Raw genomic sequence first — 16,801 nt, 5'->3', positions numbered from 1 at the left:
CATTTTAATGGGCTGCACCACCTGCAACAGACGCACTCAAACAGCTAATGTTGCTTTTGGGGCATTGAGGTTTGTTTGCCTGCTTGTTGCATTTGGGGTGCTGTTCACCATGAATGACATTGCACGCATGAAATACGGTTGGTGGGTGCCTTTGCACATAAGCATGAAACACTCAGATTTGAACACAGCCTTAGGGTATCGCTGTACCTTCTGTACATGCAGTGGATCACATGTAATGCCGCGTACACACGACCGGTTTTCATGACGAGAAAAATGCAATTTTTTAAATTGGTCATTAACTAGTTACCGACCGCCCACCGTCATTCTACGTCGGCACTTTAAAGATGGATATCTCGGTAACGGCAGCAGCTGCTGCCACAACCGAGATATTCATCTCTTCAGTGGGCGGCCGTGTAAACGATAACGGCGGTCTCCGATCGCCGTTATCGGTGGCGGGAGAGGGCCCCTCCCGCCGCTTACCGTAGCCGTCGGTAGCGGCGGAGGAGATCGGGACTGTTCGGCAGCTGAGCGGGGTTGCGAGTGAAGGAAAAATCTCCTTCGCCCATCCCCATAGCTCTGCTGGGCGGAAGTGACGTCAAAACGTCAGTCCCGCCCAGCCTCTTAAAGCAACATTTTTTTTTTTGGTCATTTGAAAAAATGACAGTTTCAAATTTTTTTTTTTTTTTTTTTTTTTTTTGCATTAAAGCCTAAATATGAGATCTGAGGTCTTTTTGACCCCAGATCTCATATTTAAGAGGACCTGTCATGCTTTTTTCTATTACATGGGATGTTTACATTCCTTGTAATAGGAATAAAAGTGATAATTTTTTTTTTTTTTTTTTTTATTTCAGTGTTAAAATTTGTAAAATAAATACTAAAACCCCCAAAAAAATTTTTTAAAGTGCCCCGTCCTGACGAGCTCGCGCGCAGAAGCGAACGCATACGCGAGTAGCGCCCGCATATGAAAACGGTGTTCAAACCACACATGTGAGGTATTGCCGCGATTGGTAGAGCGAGAGCAATAATTCTAGCCCTAGGCCTACTCTGTAACTCAAAAAATGCAACCTGTAGAATTTTTTAAACGTCGCCTATCGAGATTTTTAAGGGTAAAAGTTTGACGCCATGCCACGAGCGGGCGCAATTTGTAAGCGTGACATGTTGGGTATCATTTTACTCAGCGTAACATTATCTTTCACAATATGTAAAAAAATTGGGCCAAATTTATTGTTGTCTTATTTTTTTATTTAAAAAAGTGATTTTTTTCCAAAAAAAGTGCGCTTGTAAGACCGCTGCGCAAATACGGTGTGACAAAAAGTATTGCAATGACTGCCATTTTATTCTCTAGGGTGTTCGAAAAAAAAAATATATATAATGTTTGGAGGTTTTAAGTAATTTTATAGCAAAAAAAAAAATGTTTTAGTCTCGTAAACACCGAATCTGAAAAACAGGCTCGGGGCTTAAGTGGTTAAAAACGGTCGTGTGTAGGCTCCAGAGCATTTTTCTCTACGAGAAAAATGGTCATTAAAAATTTAGAACCTGCTCTATTTTTTCTCATTTTTCAAGTCATTGTTCTCGTCGTGAAAAACGGTCGTGTGTAGGCTTTAACGACGAGGGGAAAAAAACGCGCATGCTCAGAAGCAAGTTATGAGAAGGGAAATGTGCATAATCAGCCCAAAGGGTGGCACCATTCGAATGGAACTTTCCCTTTATAGTGCCGTTGTACGCGTTTGTACGTCATCGCACTTTGCTCGAGGATTTTTTTTTTTACGATCGTGTGTATGCAAGGCAGGCTTGACAAGAATCGCGTCGAGAAAAACTGTTTTTTTTCCCCATGACATGAAAAACGGTCGTGTGTACGCAGCATTAGGCCTCCAAAGTGTCCAGAATGGCGGGTGAACACTGTGTGTATCTTTCCTGGACTGAGCCCAAGCAGTTTGCTGTGTTTTGTGTGTGTGGATACTACTGTACATGTCATAACTGAAAATGTGGAAGAGTCCATAGTCCCTTATACATAAAACAAAGTGTGGGAGAAGCGATGTCTTTTTTTCCTTTTTGTTTTCAAATATTTGTGCTCCATATGGGGTTTATGAATCATACACTGGATTATCATCAGTTCGGCTGTGCATTCCAGGAACATTACTGCCACTGATTGGAAATGCTGTTGTATCCAAAGCTGGAATCTGTTCTTTTCAACAATTCCCCCAGCATCTGCTGAGCAGATCTTTCTGTTACTAAAAATGACTTGCTTGTTTTTTCTGGGGATGAGAGAGTAGTAAAATATGGCAGCGTCTATAAATTGACATCACACTTCATGTTTGCAGCACAAAGGTGCCTCCTGGTGTTCCTCTCCAACCCTACTGTCTTTGCTGCACTTTAATTGTAAATTATGACCCAGAAAAGTAGTCAAACTAATAAAATGTGCGGTTAAAGTTCATTGTTTTCCAGCCTGGGACATTTAGTATTTATGTCAGTTTGAGGTTTTTGTGATGTGGTTTCGGGGGAAATAAATTTATATAAACTGATCTTTATTCTCGGGGTATAATATTTCAAAGTGTTTCCATAAAGGCTAATCATGGAATTGGACTTTTAGTAACTCTTTGTGTTCCTGTTTTCTTTTGTGTCTAGGAGGAGGATGAGCTGGACTCTCACACAATGGTCAAGACCAGTTCTGAGAGTGTGGGGACCATGAGAGCGGCGAGCACCATGAGCGAAGGAGCTCAGACCATGATTGAACATAATAGCACCATGCTGGAATCAGATTTGGGGACCATGGTCATAAACAGCGATGAGGAGGAGGAAGAAGAGGAGGAGGATGGCACAATGAAGAGTAGGTTTTGTTATATATGGCAAGAATTTAAGGAGCTATACCATCATATTCTCAAACAAATATTTTAAAGCACTTTGGAATTAGAGGTTTCCGGAGTCCAATTTGCTTGTTCAGTATGTACATAAAAAACAGATCAATATGAGTCCAGTGAGGTATTCTGAGAGCGTGAGCATTATGAAAAGCTTATATTAATTAGCTAATTACCATGTGCATAATTTTTTGGTCTCCTGTTCTCAGTCCTTACAATCAATGTTCAAAGCTATAACTCAAGATTTATTTGCCATAATGATCATTATTTACAGTAAATTGAAATATTTACTGTAAATAATGATTCTTGCAGGAAATGATGCATGCAGTTTTATGAACTGATTCTTTTGTTTAGTCATTTATCATAAACAGGCCTCAATGAAGAAGAGCTTGCGGTGTCTGTCAGAACTTTCCATAAGGCCTCTTTCACACAAAGGGTCAGATCAGGCCCTGACCGCACCGTCTATTCACCTCTATGGACTGGTGGGTGTAAACAGACTTGTGTCCATTTACACCTGCCTACCGCCGATCCAATACGGTCCTCGAAAAGAAAAAAAACGGAAGAGGGTCCATCATCCTATGTCTAGGTAAAGCGGATCAGAGGGCATTTGGGTTTAAATGGACAGGGAAATTTGTTTTCACTGGACCACCCATAGAGCAGACCGGCTATGTCTGTCTGTGTCCACTCAGTTTATGGAGAGCAATCATCTGCCCGTTCTGCACTGATCAACATGGCATCAAGGGACAGATCTCCTGCTGATCAAAACTGAATCTGCCCTGTGTGAAAGAGACCCAGGAGTAAAAATGTTTACCTGTCAAAGGTATGCTGTTGATAACACTCTGTGATACGAAGAAAAGGCCAACAAAACACAAGTTGTCTTCCACATTTTAAAGCTAGACAGAAAAAAAACATAGCGTAACTGTTTCAACTACTCCGATAAAAACATTCTTTGGTTGCATACATTTGTAATTGCACATGGAATTCAAACTGCTGCGTCATTGCACCACTGATAAGTATCTTGATGTGGCAGTGCTCAACTCTGGGCTATCTGTGTTTCCACTATGATACATACAGTATATAGGGGTGAGCCTGCTCTCTGTGAATTGATATATACAGTATGTCCCATAATTGGGGATTTGGATAGTTTATAGATGGGGACCACACTTATCAGAGGTGCCTTGATGTGGCTATTTGCAAAATGTATGCAAGGAATAGCAGAATGTAAAGTACATTTGTCTCAAATCTGGCCAGTGCACACTGCATATAGAATGATCAAATGCAACAGCATTGAAGGATTAGTAAATTTACTGTTAAGACAAGAATATATGCAAATTTTGACCTTTCTTGTAGAAGTCAAGCTCGGTCCTGACGCCTCCCATATCCTGAGCTTCACTGTTGGTAATTAGTGGGCATAGAATTAAAAGCCCCTGTATGACGATCTAAATGAGTGCCAGATCCAGTTACTCTGTGATGTACAAGCAGCAGAACGTCCTTTTAGCTTCCCTGACTGAGCCAAATACTCTTTTATTTTGTCTCACATGCTCCCCCATCCCAGACACTGCAGCACACAGTGGGATGATTTCAGCAACAGAATCAGTGCTGCCATCTAGAGGTCTAAAGGTTCCTAGGTGCTAAGGCCCCATACACACTGTTTCTCTTAAACTCATGTTTTTGGAGCTTTTGGTGTTTTTGCTAAAGCCCCTGAACACAACTCAATACAGGCCTAAAGGGTTGATTTACTAAGACAGGAGAGTGCAAAATCTGGTGCAGCTGTCCATGGTGACACAAAAGCCTGGAAGCTGATTGGTTTCTTAGCAGAGCTTCTCCAGATTTTTCACTCCGTTTTAGTAAATCAACCTCAATGCACAAATAGACTTTTACCGGAGTTTGGGAACAACTGCATTTAGAGGAAGCAAAACACTCCTCTCCTGTATGCAGAAGAATTGCGTTCAGGAGAGGAGAATTTTGGTGGAAAAAATGCCAGGCGTGTCTAAACACGTGATAACGCTAGGCGAGTTTAGCACTTTAATTTTTCATAAATTATTATTCTGGCCAATTAAATGAATTCACGCTCAATCGCTGGACTTTGCTAAACATGTGTCTAAATGCGGTTCAACGGTTCAATCGTTTACCAGCGGCCAGTGTTTTTCTGCTGCCAGGAGAAAGGTGTCTAGGGAACTTCAAATGTCCATGAATCCTAATTGATAAGCTAGAGGCTTTTGAGTCAGCGGTTACAATGATGATAGCCATACCACTGCAGTATCATCTCATCTCAATGTAGTGTAAGCAAGCACAGCACAAATAAGGGTGGCAACTCTCTTCTTAATTCAGAAGCAGTGCAGCATCGTTGCCACCCATCACAGGAAGCCTTTTAGGCGAGCATCACTGGTGGACTCAACAGGTATATGTGGTACTTTTCAGGGTGAGTACAGTATCTTTTACACGTGCATAAGAAAATGAATGGCAATACTTGTGTAGAAATATCTGGCTTTAAAACTTCCACACTTAAATCAATCAAGCAAATTTAGAAATAACACACCACAGGTCTATTTTTTTTTTAAAGAGCTCTGCAATCAGAGAAGAGGAAGTGCTAAGGATTGAGGGGCCTTATTGTTATCCAGTGATGCACTCTGATGAGAGTGACAGCAAGGACAGGCTTGGGTTCTAGTGAGTGCTGAGCACTATGATTTATTTCTCATGTGTTTCAGCCTACCTCTAAGCGAATGCTAATAGTCTGTGTGGCTGATTTTATTCTGGGGGATTTCATCTTCTTACAGTGGGGGGGGGGGGTGGTTTTTGTAAGTTTGTGTTTTTTTTGACATGGGAATAAACTCAATCCATAAAACCTCATATAATCTCTAATGTGTTTAATGTAATTTGAAGAATTTTTTTTTTTTTTTAGGTGAAACTAGAGAAAAGAATGGCAAAAAGGATAGCTAAAGCTATATCGGGTAGAAAGCGGACTAGGTCTCCGTCACCCGAGCAAGAACCCTCAGACACAGAAATCCTTTCCCTGGGGGAATTGGATAGACTTGACGCTTTGGACCAGGGTGGTTCAGAGATCGAGGATCTGGATACTGAGGGGTCTGGTTCAGCCTCCCAAGGGGAAAGTTTGTGGGTTCAGGCCTTAACGGACATGGTCCATGAGGCATTTAAGTTACCCATACCAGAACCTCAAGTATCGGCGGTTTCAGCTTTAGGCTCTTTAAGAACGCCTCAAAGCAACGCAGTTTTCCCGATCCATCCTCTACTCGAGGAGGTCATGTTTCAGGATTGGATTAAGCCAGATAGAGTCTTTTTACCACCTAAAAAATTCTCTGTTTTATATCCTATGGAGGAGAAATTCTCCAAAAGATGGGCGCCCCCGGCGGTGGACGCAGCCATCTCCTATGTGAACAAATCTTTAACTTGTCCGGTGGAAAACGTACAGGTGTTTAAGGATCCGGTTGATAAACGCTTGGAAACATTACTGAAAGCCTCCTTTACTTCAGCAGGGGCGATAGTTCAGCCCGCTGTGGCTGCTATTGGAATTACCCAAGCATTATCAGATAAGACTAAGCAAATGCTTAAACTTATCCCTGCCCAACAGGCAGAGGAATTTTCGGATATACCGAGGGCTATACGCTTTACGGTGGATGCTATCAAGGACTCCATCCAGCAGGCATCACGTTTATCCTTATTTCTAATCCATATGAGAAGGCTCTTATGGTTGAAGAGTTGGGAGGCTGAGCCCCCATGCAAAAAGCTCCTGGTAGGGTTTCCCTTCCATGGAGGACGACTCTTCGGAGAAGATCTGGATAGATATATTCAGACTATATCAAGCGGCAAAAGCACTCTCTTGCCAGTCAAGAAGAAAGCCTGAGGGCCCGCGTTTAAGCGCCAGTCCTCCCCGGGACAGGGGCCCTCTAATACCAGACAGTATCGACGGCCTTCTGCAAGATCAGGCTTTAACAATAAGCCACAAGGCCAAGCCACTGGGGGCAAGAAGCAGTGGTACCGCAAGCCGGCGAAGCCAGCCCCCAAGTCGGCCTTATGAAGGGGCGCCCCCACCCACGATGGTGGGGGGAAGGCTACGTCTCTTTGCAGAGGTTTGGGAGGCCAGCATTCCCGACTGCTGGGTACGGTCTTCCGTGGCCACGGGCTACAAACTAGAATTTTCAGAATTCCCTCCTCCTCATTACCAGGAGTCAAGAGTACCAGGCGACCCGGTGAAGGGAGCCGCGTTGAATCATCTGCTGTGCCAGAAGGTGATAGTAGAAGTACCAGTCCAGGAACAGGGCTTGGGGTTCTACTCCAACCTGTTTATCATCCCAAAGCCCAACGGCGATGTCAGGCCAATTTTGGACTTAAAGGGAGTAAATGCGTACCTAAAGGTCCGCTCATTCCGGATGGAAACTATTCGGTCAGCCTACGCCGTGCTCCAGAAGGACGACTTCATGGCGTCCATAGACATAAAGGATGCTTACCTTCATGTGCCAATTTTTCAGCCACATCAGGTATTTCTACGCTTCTCGGTGGCTCAGCGTCATTTCCAATTTGTGGCGCTCCCCTTCGGGTTGGCTACGGCCCCCCGGGTATTCACGAAGGTCCTAGCCAATCTAAGGACCCAAGGGGTCACGGTCCTGGCTTACCTGGACGACCTCTTGGTCGTAGACCACTCGTTTCCTGGCCTGGAACGAGCAGTCGCCCTCACGGTTCAGTACCTCGAGAGGTTCGGCTGGGTCCTAAATCGAGACAAATCAGCATTTCGGCCCACAAGGCAGCTGGAATATCTCGGCATGAGATTGGATACAGAACAACAGAAGGTGTTCCTACCTCTATTAAAGGTCAAGGCCATCAAAGAGCTAATACAAATAGTTCTGAGCAAGAGAAAGCCAACTGTTCGCCTATGTATGCGGCTACTAGGCAAGATGGTGGCCACCTTCGAGGCGGTACCGTATGCTCAGAGCCACACTCGCATCCTGCAGGCAGCCATCCTGTCAGCATGGATCAAGAGGCCTCAGGCCTTGGAGATTCCTTTGCCACTCTCACCAAGAGTCCGGCAAAGTCTATCTTGGTGGTTAAACCCTCAGAATCTCCTGAAGGGAAAGACGTTCAGTCCTGTGACCTGGAAGATAGTAACCACAGACGCCAGCCTGATCGGCTGGGGAGCAATTTTGGATGGTTGCACTCGCCAGGGCACTTGGGCAGCGGCAGAAAAGCAGTTGCCCATCAATATCTTGGAGCTCAGAGCTGCCCGACTAGCCCTCAGGACTTGGACGTCCAAACTGCAGGGGTTCCCGGTGAGAATACAATCGGACAATGCCACGGCGGTGGCATACATAAATCACCAAGGGGGACCAAGAGTCAAGCCGCTCAGAAAGAAGTGAGCTTGATTTTTTTGTGGGCAGAAGCCCATGTGCCCTGCATATCGGCTATATTCATTCCCGGAGTGGACAACCTACAGGCGGACTTCTTAAGTCGCCAGACTCTATTGCCGGGGGAGTGGTCTCTGCATCCACAGGTCTTTCAGACACTCTGCCAGAAGTGGGGAGTGCCGGACGTGGATATCATGGCATCGAGACTAAACAAGAAGCTAGACAGGTTCATGTCCCGCACAAGGGATCCCAGAGCCTGTGGAACCGATGCGTTAGTTTGCCCTTGGCATCAGTTCAAACTTCTTTATGCATTTCCCCCGCTCCAGTTACTACCCCGCCTGCTGCGCAGGATCAGGGTGGAGCACATACCAGTCATCCTGGTAGCTCCAGCATGGCCCAGAAGGGCATGGTATTCACTAATCCTGAAGATGGTAGTGGGAGACCCTTGGACTCTTCCTCTACGGCCAGACCTGCTATCGCAAGGTCCGATCCTCCACCCTGCCTTACGGCATCTAAATTTGACGGCCTGGAAGCTGAATCCCTGATTCTCAAGGGTAGAGGTCTGTCTCAGAAAGTAATCTCTACCCTAATCAGAGCCAGGAAACCGGTCTCTAGGGTGATTTATTACAGGGTCTGGAAGGCCTATGTAGACTGGTGTGAGTCCAAGCGATGGCTTTCTCGCAAGTTTACCATCGATAGAGTATTAAGTTTTCTCCAGCTAGGAGTGGATAAAGGACTGGCATTAAGCACAATCAAAGGACAGATTTCAGCTTTGTCAGTGTGGTTTCAGCGGCCGCTGGCCACCCACTCGCTAGTTAAGACCTTCCTTCAAGGGGTCTTACGTATTAATCCTCCAGTTAAATCCCCGCTTTGTCCGTGGGATTTAAATCTTGTTCTGTCAAGTTTACAGAAACAACCTTTTGAGCCGTTGGCTGAAATTCCTTTGGTTTTACTGACAAGGAAGTTAGTATTTTTGGTCGCCATAGTTTCCGCCAGAAGAGTATCGGAACTGGCAGCCTTATCCTGTAAGGAACCATATCTTATTTTACATAAGGACAAGGTCGTTCTCCGCCCTCATCCTTCCTTCCTACCAAAGGTTATATCCAGTTTTCATCTAAACCAGGATTTGGTATTACCATCCTTCTTCCCTAAACCTACTTCCAGAAAGGAAGGGTTGCTGCATACTTTGGATATTGTCAGGGCCATGAAGGCCTATCTTAAGGCTACAGAGAAGATCCGGAAAACAGATGTGTTGTTCATTTTACCGGATGGGCCCAAGAAGGGGCAGGCAACTGCAAAATCCACCATCTCGAGATGGATTAAACAGTTAATCACTCAGGCCTACGGCTTGAAAGGGTTGCCTCCTCCGTTATCATTAAAGGCTCATTCTACTAGGGCCATGGGTGCCTCCTGGGCAGCACACCACCAGATCTCTATGGCTCAAGTTTGCAAGGCGGCAACCTGGTCTTCTGTCCACACGTTTACAAAATTCTACCAGTTGGACGTAAGAAGGAATACTGATACAGCCTTTGGGCAGGCAGTGCTGCAGGCTGCAGTTTGAGACCCTCGGATTCCGGGGGCTCCCTTTTGAGTTAAATTTAAAAATTATTTTTCTCAACTAAGTTGGATTTATTATGATTTGAGTATATCTCTAAATTAAATCCTTTTGTCTTGGGAAGATGTTCTCCCTCCCCTCATTGTAAGCATTGCTTTGGGACATCCCACATAGTAATGAATATGCCGCTCTGTGTCCCGTGATGTACGAGAAAGAAAAAGGGATTTTTAATACAGCTTACCTGTAAAATCCTTTTCTTGGAGTACATCACGGGACTCAGAGCTCCCACCCCTCTTATGGGGACCATTTTTGGGAGGCATACTGCTTGCTACAAAACTGAGGTACTCCTCCTATGGGAGGGGGTTATATAGGGAGGGGCACTTCCTGTTTGAGATTGCCAGTGTCCATCACCTGAAGGTACTCCATATAACCCACATAGTAATGAATATGCCGCTCTGTGTCCCGTGATGTACTCCAAGAAAAGGATTTTTACAGGTAAGCTGTATTAAAAATCCCTTTATAATCTCGAATGTGTTTAATGTAATTTGAAGAAATTTTCAATATTTTTTACCTCTCCTTCACACTATACATTGCGTTAAATGAATGTTCTTTTAAAAGATAAGGTCACCATTTGTAACCTGTTACATGATGCACCCAGAAAGTATTCGGGGTGTAACATGTTACAAATGCTCCAGCACAACCTCATCCCATGGGTAAATGCCCATTTTTTTTTTGCAGGTAAAAAAAAATTGCGTTTTTATTATTATTTTATAAAATGTGAGCTTGTCCTTTTAAGATAAAGATAAGTTATGTCCCTGTGCTGTGTTCACAACTAAACGTTGGCTTTTAATCTATTAAGATCAGTTGATATAAAAGATTTATGAATGATCATTAAAACTGTGACCACTAATGCCTAGTACATGCGATGAGAAAATCAGATGAAAAGTCATGCAATTGGAGCAATCGTCCGATAATCTGATTGTTGGTACACAGCTTTTAATTGCCGATCATGACAATTCATACCAAATTATCCATAGAGAAATCCCCTATTTTGTAGACGCTATAACTTTTGCACAAACCAATATACGTTTATTTGACTTCAGGATACATATTGGCCTAAATTTATAAAAATAAATTAGATTTTTTTTCATTTTTATTGGATGTTTTATAGCAGAAAGTAAAAGATATTTATTTTTCGAAATTGTCAGTTTTTTTTTTTTTAAGCACCAAAAATAAAAAAACGCAGACTTGTCACCAAAAGAAAGCTCCATTTGTGGGGAAAAAAGACATGAAGTTTATTTTGGTTAAAGTGCCGCATGACCACGAAGTAGTCTGTTAAAGTAACGCAGTGCTGTATCACAAAAAATGGCCATGCAGAGGGGTAAATCTTCTGGGGGTCAAGTGGTTAATCGGTACAGTATTCGTCCCTAAAAATATCAAGTGACCAAGACTGTGCATGCTCATAAGAATAGATTATATCATCGCGGGAAGTTGTATTCTGTCTTGAAAAGTGATATTTTAGTGTCCCTACTATTTATTGGCACTGCATACCTGAATCATTATATTAAAAAAAAAAAAGCTTTTGCTTGGGAAGTAGCAATATTTACCTCTAGAAGAGCCAAACAAAAGCATTTTCTGATGTGTGCTAATTAAACTCTCAGGCTCTGATCATTAGCTAGATGGATCGAGTTGGAATCCTGCCATAACCTATTTGACCACTAGGTGGAAATGACGAGCAACTAATGGATTGGATAGTGAGCCAAGAGCTCCTGAACAATTTATTTTAGCTGTAATTATTAGAAATATGTTGACTTTTGGAATCTTTTTAAAAGACTGAAAAGAGATCATTTTTAATTTTGTAACAAATGATAAAAATAAATAAAAAAAATTGTTACTAAATAGTCCTTTCAGGTGCACCATCACTCAGTGGTAGTGAATGTAAAGGAAATTGTCCAAATGTTTATTCTGTGTGGCCAACTGCAGCCCTGATTTCAAGTATTTGGAACTTTTACAGGCCCAAAAACTCGTACAGAATGCAATGCGATTTTTTTTTTTAAATCATTGTTGGCTTCTTGGACTTAACAAGTAACATGGAGAGTAATGAGTTGTGTGCTTTATATGCCAGGATACTAATTATTTCCAGTCTAGCACTGAAAAGAATGTTGTATACAATAGCTTACATTGTATCATTGTTTCCCCACTCTTTTTATGATGCTATTTTCAAGTACCATCTTTTTATTAAGCTCCAGTTGATGGGATACCTGCTTTTTGAATTCTTAACCTCCCTGGCGGTATGATTCTGTCAGAAAAAACATGCTAAAAGCGGTACCATTATTTGCAAGGAAATTTGGCGTTTTATATTGTAGGTCTGTAATTTTTAGAAATAACTCACTTAAATCTGACCAAACAAGCTTCTAATAGGCATCCCGGGTATGACATTTTTTTAAAAACAAAATTATAATATAATAAATAATTATAAATAATTATAACAAATAATAATATAATTATAATAAAAATTATTCAATAATGTAATCAAATCAAAATCACTGAAATTTGCTCAGTTGCAGAATTGTTGCTGTCATTATTTTTTTTTTTTTATGACGAATTTCCCCACAAATCGCTATCGCACAATTCTGCAAGTGATTATAATTTATTATCGCTGTTTTTTAGCTGATCTAAAACTATTTTTGACATAAAGGGACACTTTTGGTTGCTATGGACAATCTACAGTTTGCAGGGAGAAAGAAACGTTTTTATTATATAAAATGACATGCATGACACAGGACAGACCACTAGGGACAGGGGGGTTGTGTTTTTTTTACATACAGTACTGTAATCTATAAGATTACAGTATACTGTATGTAAGGTGTTTGTTTACTTTTTTGAATTTGGCGCCGTTCTCCGTCCCCGTGCGTCGTAACGTCGCAGGGAACGGAGATCGGCGTCACACGGAGGCACTGTGTGAATCGAGCGAGGACCCACTCGCTCACACAGCGCGGTGGCATCGCTGGATCCAGGGACAAGGTAAGTAACTTGTGCCTGTGGATCTAGCGAGGCAAGCCCGAGTCTGACTCGGGGTTTCCGCTCGCAGCAGGAAAATCTAACCCCGTGTCAGACTCGGGAAGACCGCCAGGCAGGTTAAGAAACCTTTCAACCATTGTAAACCTTTAAACATACATTTTCTGTGCCACTCTGATCTTGGTTTCATTTTGGCATTAAAGTGGTTTTAAAGGCGAAGGTTTCTGATCCTAAAGCAGAGTTCCACACATATTTTTTAATAATTGGCCTCATTGTAATGTCCACCCATAGTGTTGTAATGTTTGGCTAGTTATATCTTGAAATTTCTTAAGAAAGTACCTTTTTTAGTTAGTCTTACCCTTGACCTCTGGTCGTGGATACCTAGGCGACTTTGTCAGCAGCCTGGCCTGTTGACTCCTGGGATATCCATGTCATAGATCCCAGAAGTCTTCAGGCATCTCGTATTATGATATTTTCTTCACTGCATCTACGGGACTACTGTGCGGGCATGTTCCCTGTGACTGCACAGGCGCGAGAATGGGAGACAGCAGCTGCACGAAAACCCAGAAATGAAGCCCCAGGACAGCTTCAGCTGCCCACCATCCTCCATGACCACAGCCGAATTGAGGGAGAGAAAAGATAACTAGTTGGATTGTAAGTAAATAGAATGTTGACATGGGCATCACTTTCCGTTGTGGTTCTGGTGATTTTGCTAGCATAATGTTGGCTAGGAGACTAGAAGACTTAAATGCCTTCTATGAATTAGGGTAATAAACCTTCTTGGTGCAGCTCCCATCTTCTCTGTATCCTCCTCCTGGGTTCACTTTGGCCACTTTAGTTTCTGGCCCGCAATGATGTCACGCCCACATTATCATAGTACACCAGGGGTGCCCAACCTTTTGAAGAGCGAGGGCCACTTAAGCGACTTGGTAACCGGTCGCGGGCCACAATGAGCAGAGCGGATGGATAGCATGTTCGTGTCTGCTCTGCATATGCAGAGTGGACACTGACCCAGCCCACTATACTTTTTAGCAGATCGTATTGGATGTAGGATTCAAGTTTTGTTTATGTCTTCCACTACTTAGAGGTGAATGGAGGGTCCAATTGGTCGGACTGACAGTGTAAAAGGGGCCCAAGGCTGCTTTCACACTGATGTGCTGTGGTTTAGCCGCACCACAGGTGCAACGCAGCGTACCTTTGGCTTTCCTGCACTTTGCAAAAGACTTCTATTATTATATTCTGCAGGTTTGGGGCACTTTCAGAAAGCTCACGAAACTCGCAGGTAATAACAGAAGTCTGTGGCTCAAGTCAGGTAACCTGCAAGTAAACTAATCTGCACCTGCGGATCAGTTTTAAAGCATCCCAGTAACCACTGCTGAAAAGATATGGCCATATATACACCGATTTTAGTAATAAACGGACCTTTAATAACAGTATTCTATTCTATTCCATCCCAGAGCAGGAGGTCGCAGGCCACATCAGAGGGCTCCGCGGGCCACTGGTTGGGCACCCCTGTAGTACACAGTGGTGTAATACGTGTATGCTGACCTGCACATGACAAGCAGGGAGAAGGTTTTATTACAGAAGAGACCAACTGGGTATTTTCTTCATAAAAACCCTACTTGTTGGAACTCATTACAATTTTTGTGTTTTAATACTGATTTAAATAGAGTAACTGTTTTACTTTAAAGGTTGGATATGTCTAAACTGGTATTCCTTCTTTGCATGCTTGCCAGATAGTTTGCAGTTGACTTGTTATTTTGTGGGCTTTGCTTATGACTTCTATCAGCTGGATCTCAGAGTCCCACCAGATCCCCCAGCCATTAAAGTCACTTTATCAGAGTGAAGTCATCAAAATGTAGCATTCAAAAGTCCAGCAGAAAGGCAACATTTTTCTCATGTCCATCTAATACAGAACCTACTGCGGGAAAATTGTTGCTGTTATGCAGTTAGAAGCTGGTAGGTTATTAATCACTATTAATAAAGGAAGCTGGCAAATATCCATTTTCCATGGAGTGGTCCTTTGTTTCCAGGAATGACAGAAATATTTCTGGGGATGTGACCTGATGTGATCAGAGGTGTATCATCTTGTGATTGTTCAGGGCGTCTTATTTCAGATTTTAGTTTTTGTTTACAGTGTTCATATAGTGCCTGCATGTTGCATGAGCTTACTTTGCAAATTAATCTTGTGTTAAGGTACTTCTAGTATAAAAATCCCCTCCAGTCTCTAATTCTATGGGAATTTTAGGTAACTGAAAGTTAATCTACCTATGTGATTTTTGTATTGTGGTAGGAAGCAGGTGCAACCCTAGGAAACTTACAGACTTTAATTGAGACTACACAGACCCCTTGTACGCAGTATACTGGTGGGTCTGAACTTGGAGCATGGGACTCCAGCGCAGCAAGGCATCAACAATAACCACTTTTCTGCCTGGCACACACACACACCACACGTGTTTATATCGTGTTTGTTGTCATATAAAATGCACAATAAATGTATGAAACTTATGGATTTTGAGGACCAGAAGTGCTCAACCCCTTTCAGGGGTATCCGTTGCCTGCTGTGGTTGTCTATTGAGATCCTTTGACACACAAGCTATGGATCATGCTACAAGAAACCTGCCTACTTCATCCTTGCTCTTCTCTGTCGGTAAACAGTGATCAGTCCCCTCTCCAGGCTAAATCTAAGACCAGCTTACAAACAAACTCCGAAATTTAAAGTGATCGAGGAACCCATAATACTGGTACAGTTTATGTGTTTCAGCCTAAAAGAATGTTATCCATAGCTATAATCTGAGCCCTTTTGGGCCTAAACATGTAAGCTCTATCTGTATAATGGGTGATTTGAGTGTACAATAAAGCTTATATTAGGGGATCACTTCAACTGTTCGTTTAGAAGCCAAGGACCAACTATAGGCAAAAAGGTAAACAATTTAGTGAACTGCTTATGCTACCCATGGAACAGTCTGGTATGGTTAGGAACAGAAAAATTTAAAGTTTGCGTGGGTAAAGGTGAACACAGATTAAATATAAAATACCTTTACAGTGCAGGGGAATTTCCACCTAAATGCTTGCTTTTGTCTATGGCAACATTACCCCTTTCTCCCTCCCCAGCTTGTGCTCTTCCCTTCCCTCTGAGTTATGGGTAGACTCTCAGAGCCGATCACTTACAATGCAGGACTGCTGGTCCTGTATTGTACTTGATGTGGCTAATGGATGGATTGCAGAAGAGAAGAGGCTTCAGAGGACCGGACACATGGAGAGAAGGAAGTCTGTAGGAGCAAGGGATAAGGTAAGTAAAACTGAACTTGGTGTCATTAAACGAGAAGTACAGCCAAAGATCATTTGGCTGTATTTCTCCTGTGGATCACAGGAGTGCAGTTTGAATGCCTGTGACCCGTTTTTGACAGACAGCGGGCTGAAATCCGCTGTTGGCTGATGTCACAGAGCCGGTCCAGGCTGGATAAAGATCATGACCATGCGGTCGGGATCCACCCAAGAGCCTTTAACGGCAGCTGGCTCAACCTGTCAGCGAGACGCTGAGAGCCTGAGCCAGCTGCTCCCACAGCCCAGCACTCCAGTGAGCGAGGAGGGAGCAAGGCACCGTACCTACCTATATAATTTTTTATTGTACACACCTTTGCACAGGTAGGGAATAACAGTTACTCCCCTATTCACACTTTACCTGCAGGCACTGGACGCATGGATTTCAATGCACTGCGCCCTAGGCCCACCCACTTGTGTGTATGCTGTGGTGGTTGGGGCATAGAGGAAGAAAAGGAGAAGGCGGGGGTGCTGGCGGCAGCCAATGAGCATGCAGTCTCCGGCATTGACATATGCAGTGCATAGGCAGAGTTGCCGTGTACCAACCGAACGGAGAAGAGCGAGTGTGGCCGCTGCGGCAAGCATTCCCTTAAGCAAGATGCCTGGGGTTTGGTGGTCCTTCCCTCCCCCAAATTACACACTTCGCTGGACACAGGAGAACATGGTGGAGTCCAGGGAGGCATGCGTGCATG

At 43.3% G+C, this 16,801-nt stretch overlaps 1 protein-coding gene across 1 annotated transcript in view; it reads left to right on the top strand.

The window, feature by feature from the left end:
• Window positions 1-16,801, top strand: part of STK3 (serine/threonine kinase 3) — a 349,379-nt gene that overhangs the window by 203,588 nt on the left and 128,990 nt on the right. Inside the window, exon 9 of the mRNA XM_040354769.1 lies at window positions 2,626-2,827. Within this exon, the coding sequence (XP_040210703.1) occupies window positions 2,626-2,827 (202 nt within the window). The remainder of the gene's footprint in view (window positions 1-2,625; window positions 2,828-16,801) is intronic.

The sequence above is a fragment of the Rana temporaria genome, chromosome 5, assembly GCF_905171775.1.
Source record: "Rana temporaria chromosome 5, aRanTem1.1, whole genome shotgun sequence".
Taxonomy (NCBI): Eukaryota; Metazoa; Chordata; class Amphibia; order Anura; family Ranidae; genus Rana; species Rana temporaria.
Note: the sequence above shows the minus strand (reverse complement) of the source record. Positions and strands in the feature narration are given on the sequence as shown.